At 50.8% G+C, this 7,500-nt stretch overlaps 1 protein-coding gene across 10 annotated transcripts in view; it reads left to right on the top strand.

Moving 5' to 3' along the window:
- Positions 1-7,500, top strand: part of LOC126571062 (nicotinamidase) — a 52,545-nt gene that overhangs the window by 39,777 nt on the left and 5,268 nt on the right. For all 10 annotated transcript variants that reach the window (XM_050229294.1, XM_050229295.1, XM_050229289.1 and 7 more), the window contains 2 exons: positions 1,482-1,668; positions 4,963-5,067. In XM_050229294.1, coding sequence (XP_050085251.1) covers positions 1,482-1,668; positions 4,963-5,067 — 292 coding nt within the window. The remainder of the gene's footprint in view (positions 1-1,481; positions 1,669-4,962; positions 5,068-7,500) is intronic.

Genomic DNA, 7,500 nt, shown 5'->3' on the forward strand with positions numbered 1-7,500 from the left:
GAAACCAAACCCAAGCTGCTGTTAGCGTCCAGTTACCAGGAAGGGGGAAGGGCTATCCACATCACATTTTCCGCCCATTTGTACCGCCTTTCCACCAACACCACCACCATCACCCTCCAGCGTATCAGCATCGTAATTGGTGTCGGTGGTGGCGTCGGAGCATAAAAATATGCAAATTAAACCCATAAATTGCTCGCGGATGAGACGCGGAAACGTTTCCCCACGTTGGGCAGGCGCCCTGCTGTTGCTGGCCATGTTTTGGCGACCAGGCGACGATTGCAAACATTGTACACAAATCGCTGGCTGGCGATTGGATGCTGGCTGGCTGGCTGGCCGCCCTGTGTCGATGAATAGATGGATTGGGATTATCGGGTTTTCCGGATGGATCCTTCGGCCAGTGGCCCGAAAGTCGAGTTCGAAACAATTTTACAATGCAAATGGGAGTGGGGGGAGGGTGGCAGGTGCTGCCGGACTGGACCACGGACGTTACGAACAGACCGGCCGTGCCGTACACGACACTAATAAAGTTATAAAAGTTGGAACGTATTCATCGAATGCCATAAAAATTGAATTCCCGTTTCGTTCGGTTCCGATGGATGGATGGATGGATGGATCGATCCGTGTATCCTCTCCTGGTCGGTATCCTGGCCCGGTCCACGAGCTGGAACGTCCCCGGGACGATGGATGATTGGAGGTGGATTGATTTCCATGGAATTTGCCAAACGCAGCAACCGCTGGCGCGCTAGAGCAGCCACGTTGCTGTCAGCCAGCTGTCGTAGCAGGCTCTTGTTGACGTGCCAGAGAACCGGCGTGGAATCCGTTCCGTTCGTTTTGAATGTGTTTGTATTCTGAACCGGTTCATGTGGTTGTAACGAACATACACACGCGTACACCCAGCCGGGATGGTTGTTGGCAGCTCGATCATATCCGCCTTCTTGCGTCTGGCGCTAATCGAAATGAATGTCGAACGGTGTTACCATCCGCACACGGTCGCTGGCATTGATTGATTTAATTTGCATCCCTCGCGCTGCTCACAACCTTCAACCAGCAGGTTGGGTAAAAGGTGTGCTGTTCCGTCGAGGCCAGTGCTTGCGGTACTTCAACTTTGCCAGCAAGGCCATTGCTGGTGGCGTGGTTGGTACGTTGGTACGTTGTGGCAAAACTTTTTCCTACCAAACCACACCACACCACAACGTTTCTTCTCGGTGAGGCCACAGGAATTTTCGGTTTTCGACTTCGCTTACAGGTAACGAACGAAACTTTCCACAACGACCACTGCCAGGGAGAGTGCACATGCCTTAACCTTTCGAAGCTTTTCCTGGCCGCAGATTCTACTCCCGAGCGTACCTGTCACTTATTGTCCCCGAGTTTTCTCTCTCTTTCTCTCTCTCTCTCTCTCTCTCTCTCTCTCTTTCTCTCTCTCTCTGTAACTTTATTTTTCTATTATTTTTCTCTCTTCTGCTTGCTTACTACCATTCCAGAGACGATCGGCTGTCGCTGAACGAGTTCACACTGATCTGCCGGGCACTGTTCCGGAATGACAAGGGCCACATCTATGTGGTGCCCTCGGATCGGCTGGAGCAGATGTTTGCCGTGTTCGACAAGAACGAAGATGGGTACATCGATCGCGAGGAGTTCCAGTTCTGCTGGAACCAGTGGATCAAAACAGTAAGTCAACAACAGTGCCATACCTTGGATGCCGAGATGGTGGATGGCGATTGTTGGGCAAAGTTTACAAATTTCGTTTGGAAACTCTTGCTGCCCCCAACACAGACATGCGCGCGGACATAAAGTGCAACCTTCCGGTGTAGGAACACCGTGGCAGTAGCAACACCGGGAAAGAGCAATCGATTTCAATTTCTGCTGCCACGCTCGGAGCGTGAAGTAGGAAGCCATCGGTGCTGCTGCTGCTTTCGCTTCAAGGTCGCTGCAAAACAGGGAACCATGGCTAGCGAATTGCAAGCTCGGGCGGGTTGCGTTTCTTCGGCGAAACATGCGAAATATGCGGAAATCGGATCGGTTGCGAAGGGGCGTTTGTGGTGGTGGTGGTGGTGGTGGTGGTGAAGAAAATCAATCATTTCCGGGACCTTGGGCTGCTATTGCATCGTAGTTGTTGGCAGCGAAACGCCACTGTCGTGCAGCAATTCGTCTTCATTCGTTCGACAATCGGTTCGGAAGAAATGGATTCAACAACTTGCAATGGTCGCCTGACCCACATATTTGCCCCAATCCATCAAATGGTAGAAGGGTTTTGGTTGTTCTAAAACGCAATGCTCTTTGTGGATCTAGCTCGCATTCGCATTCTGTTCCGTGGGTTTTTGCAACCGACCACCATTGGTTACTTCGATCGTGGTGATGAAAATGCAACTCGACACATCTGCCATTAGCCAACGGTTGATTGGAATCGCAAACCGTCGTGTGTACATCGCACGCAACGAGCATGTTGAGTGACGTTTCGATGTAACCTAGTTACCGCGTTCCTGCACTGCAGTAACCACCGACAAGCTTAATTGTGTTTCGGTTTCGATTTCCACAATTCAATCAATCGAGAATCCCGTATCGGGGATCCCTGGTATCCTGCGCCATCTGGTGCTCGTTTGCCTATTTTTCTTTCTTCTCTGGAATTGGATCGTTTGTGGATTGCGCAATTCCAGAATGGGCGATGAGTATCATAAAACTTCAGTTTTCATCCATTTACAAAATGGCAGAATGCACACTACACTGAAGGTGTATGGCGACGATGCAAGGTTTTTATTAGTTGTCATTTGGCGACTTTCGATTTCAGATGGTCGGCCATGATAAACACTTTGTTTTGTAGTTTTCAAACACGAATACAACACTACATGGTGAGAGTCTATATAAATTGCGATCATTTTGCCTGTTCTTTGCGGAAAATTTCTAATCGAGCTGAATAAAAGCATCTTCAAGGGTAAAGAATGTTTCTGTCATTGTAATCGTGCTCTACCAGACGCTAGCAACTTAATTTAATACTCTTTTTGACCGTGCTTAACGTACCGTTGCTATCGTGGCCACGAATCTTAATACACATAACACAAAACGTTAGAAAAGAATCAATTCTCCGACGAGATATTGCATTGAAATCCACCATTCCGTGTTACAGCATGTTTGACCACGATGTAACACATCGTTTGATGGACAGATTGATGATCGATTGTGTTGAGTGATGATGCCGGAACAACAACGCCGCAGATGTATCGCGGTTCATCGGAGAGTGTGGCTTAATAGACTCCAGCTCACTAAGCCTCCAACCAACTAAAGGGACGCCCCTCAGAACCGCGAGCGATCACAATCGAAGCAAGCGAATCGGCTACGGAAGGCCCACGGGTCACGAATCATCCGTAACACGATGAAGTCATCCATTGCTCCATTAGGCACCGTTTAAGCAACGAACTTCATCGTTCAGGGCCACTCGGCGCCACTCCACTTCCGCCACCACCAACATTCGAAAGCGTGCGCGCGTATCAATCGTTCGTCTCTCTGCCCCGGCCGCTTGTCATTACACCAACCGCGCAAATGCATGCGGAACACAATGTATCACGGGGGAGGGGTGGTCGTGGGCAGTCAGGAAAATGAGGAAAACGAGGCCAGCAGACCGGATCCGGAACCGGAATTGTGTCGTGGCAATCGAAGTTACGCTAGTGAACGGTTTGCCAATGGCCTTTCTTCCGGTTTTCTGTGTGTGCCCAACCCCGCCGTGTGCGGTTCCACGGTTGTTGTTCTCTCCCTTCCATTGAAGGCCGTGCCTTCGGGACCTTCCTATTGTGTGGCGGGACTCGTCGGTTTCGATTTCCTTGTGATGTGTGTTCCCGGTGCGTTCCCGGGTGTGGTTTCGTGACGAGAACGATTAAAGCTCAGAACGGCACCGGACTGGACGGGAATCCGGGACTTCCGCCACGCCTTCCACATTTCTTCACGCCTGTTCCTGGGAGAGATTGCTGATGTAAAGGCCCATGAAACGAAAATACACCTCCCGCTCCTGCTCCCGACGAGAATTGCTTTCGAATCGATGATTTTCTGGTGCTCCACGTTGCGCCGGTGTTCGCTAATGTTCGATCGGTTACTCGAGCGTCGATAAGACCTGGCCACCAGTGCGTAACGGTCGCTCGCACTCAGTATCAGAATGCCTTTTGCCTTCCGGTTTACAGCCAGTTGCGTCACGGCACCATCCATGCATGACGATGCCGATGATGATGATGAGGATGAGGATGATAATGTGTGTTACTGTCTGCACACGTGGTACTCGTTCACTCCTGTCGACTGCAAAAAGGGGAAGTTCCACATAATCGCGCAGTCAAATCTAACGTGCGCCACTTGTCGGCACGGTGAGGGCCGTCCGTTGTCAGTCCCTTGGCTATCAGGCAGTCAGTTCCAGTCATTGTAGCCCTTTTCTTTCGCTCGAATCGTGGCGCGTGGTGGTCATGTGAACCAGCGCCCCACCAGGAGTCTATCATATGCTCGTCGCATCGAAACGGGCTCGCAAAAAAGGGGGCCACCATCGTTCACCATCGTTTCGAGAGCGTTCGAGCGGTAACGGTAGCGCCATTTTAAAGCCGTTCCACCGTCAGTGTTCCTTGTCTCCTTGGTACTCGAGTGCATGGGCCCCCCCGGGACGGATAAGCGGCGGTGCTTTTGATTGATGATAATTTTGCGCGCAGCATATCACCACTTGGGCGCAAGATTACGTGATACGTGCCGAACACACTTCGGTGGGTGCTCTAGTCGAGTGCCGGAGATCCGAGACACTCTCCGGGGTTTGCTGGTGAGAATTTTCGGCGAAATGAACACACGGATTGTGAGATTGTTATCGACAAGGATTGGGGAAGATACTTGGCTGCCGGTATCGCACACGAAACACTGGAAACAAAAACACAACACTTTCAACATTCTCGACACATTCGACGAACGAAATTCTTAAACGTCTTTATGGTTTTTGTCTTGCAGATTGTCCGGCCCATCAGCTCCTTCCTCATCGTGGACGTCCAGAACGATTTCATCAGTGGCTCACTGAACATCAGCAACTGTAGCGCGCAGCAGAACGGACTGGAGGTAAGCAGGAGCTCATGTCCCTGCCTACTGTTCCTGCTGCTGGAAATTCCAAGCACTTCATCTACTAGCTTGCTCGATGGAGCCAAACCGAATGCCTTCTTTCAGCCCGCTGGCCGGCCGGTCATGTTTTCCGAAGAACGTCTGCTTAATATACTCCCGCCGGCGGGTTCCGGCCAGAGAGTTCCTCCGGGGTTCTGACCCCTCTGACCGGAGGGGGCTTTAGAAACAATGTGGCGCTTTATTAGCATTCGATAAGACCTTTGACAGGCGAGTGTATGGGTGTGGGTGTAGGCCGTTACGCAGACAACAAGCGGAACGGCCGGGTTCTGCGGTTAGACCGACGAGGTCCGCACGATGACAACTTCATCAGCAAGCACCCCGGTGACCGCCACCACCACCACTTGTGACGAAGGTTGTTGTTGTGTTCCGAGTCCATACTGACGTACTGCCAGGTTTATGGATGGCCCCGATGGGTGCGCAAAGGCATTCAATATCCTCAATTTGTTGCAACATTTCCTTCCGCCTCCAGCTCCAGCACCATACAAAACCCCGAACTCCAATCAGCAGCATTTCCTGCACTCACCGTGCAGTCCTCTCTTGCTCGCTCGCTCTCTCTCCAGTACTGTACCAGAAGCAAGGAAGGATAGAAGATTGAATGTCAGGAATTTTCTTAGCCACAGACGTGTGCACTCTGTGGATGCCTCTCTTCCTCTCGGTGTGCCAGGTGTTGCGGCATGGTATGTGCTGGCGAAGGCGAAAGCTATTTTCAATTTCTAAACGAGCGCACCGCACCCATACACACATGCCTGTGACTGTTTGTGCAAGGAGTAAGTTCAACACATTAACAGCTGGTGGTCGAGGGCGCTAGGGCCTTTTCGGAGGCCGGGCTCCACAACAAGGAAGAAAAGCTAAACACCGTTCCGGTGTTTACCTTTTAACAGCCGGCCACAAAGGAGCAGACTGGAGACTGGAGACTGGAGCAGCGCCACACATTCCAGACGGAACCACCAGAGGGAGAGAAGTCCATTTTTAGTCCCGAGCCCGAGCCAGAGCCCGATACATGGGACACACACCGGTCTCTATCTCTAGCCAGCCTGCCAGCCAGCCAGCACCGGATGCCAATCCGTGCACGGAAATTTAATATACCCTGCACTCGTACACTTTCGTTGCTCTCCCTCGGTCTTGGGGTTGGGTTGGGTAAAGACACGAGACCCGAGGTCAGTTTGTCAAACCGAGCAGCAGCAGACCGTGGGCAGCGGTTTTGCAGTGCAGTGCAGAAGGAGCAGGCGCGTGCCTCCCATGGTCTGTTTGGCCAGCTAACCGGATCCCGGAAGCGTCGAAAAAGGCCCAAAGGATGAGTCCCGATGGCCGGTGACCGGTGAGTGTTGCCTGCAAGTGAAGATAAGCCGTCGGGACCATGCCAACCGTTGGACAATAGGATGCGTCGGTACCAACCCCCCCAACCCCCGGGTGACCGCCCCAAGATCGAGAGATACCGGGCCGTTAATTAACTTCCTTTTGTTTGACGAAACTTTCGATAGTTTCTTTGTGAAGCGCAGAGCAGAGTTTCAGTCTGCACGAGGCACGAATGGAGACTAATGTGTGACTTAAGAAGGCTATTGTGCAGCTGATGAATAGATGGGGTGGGGGGGGGGGGGGGGGGGAGATGAGAAAGGGTGAGGTGTGTGCAAAATGTAAGAATATACCTTACCGGACCAACACACAGTCATGATGATGAAGGTAGAAGTTGGTAAGATTGATGTTTCTCGCAGCTGCTGCTGCTCCGTTGGTGTTGACTTGGGTTGGCCGGGTCCGGGACCGGTTTCTGGTCCGGTGTGGCCGCACTTCCGTAACCGCAGCATGATAAATGGAAATCAATTTGAAACATTATAGCTACGAGGTTTTAATGAAATATTATTAAATGGCAACCCCCCCACCATTTTGGGGTGAAATGGATCGGCATCGGTTTTAGGGTGGGGTAATGATCGTCCTCGCTGGTCGTCGCCCACTGATGTGTCGATCGTATCGGAGTGCGTGTAATGGGTTGTGTCACGATAGAAAACAATATCTTTGCCGTATTAGCCACTTTTGTGAGTGATAATGGAGGGTGTAAGTTCGTTAATCAGGAGAGATTGCGTAGAGGCGTTTTTTTTCGGGGTTTTGATGTTATTGTAGTGCATTTTTGCTGGAGTTCTTCGTCACATAAGATGGAGAGTTCTTGAAGGAATGAATAGAAGTTACTACAAATACCCAAAATCAACTCGCCAGTAAGAAGTTGCATTCCAATTATTTGAGAAGGATTGATTTTTTTTTTATCGTAAGGTTTACTTCAAAAACACCCAAGAAGAATACAATCAGAGATTCTGATTGTATGTTTGAAAGTAATCGTTTGCTGGAAAGAAAATCGTCAGGAGGACACTCTATATGGATCAG

This window comes from Anopheles aquasalis, chromosome 2, assembly GCF_943734665.1.
Source record: "Anopheles aquasalis chromosome 2, idAnoAquaMG_Q_19, whole genome shotgun sequence".
NCBI classification, from domain to species: Eukaryota; Metazoa; Arthropoda; class Insecta; order Diptera; family Culicidae; genus Anopheles; species Anopheles aquasalis.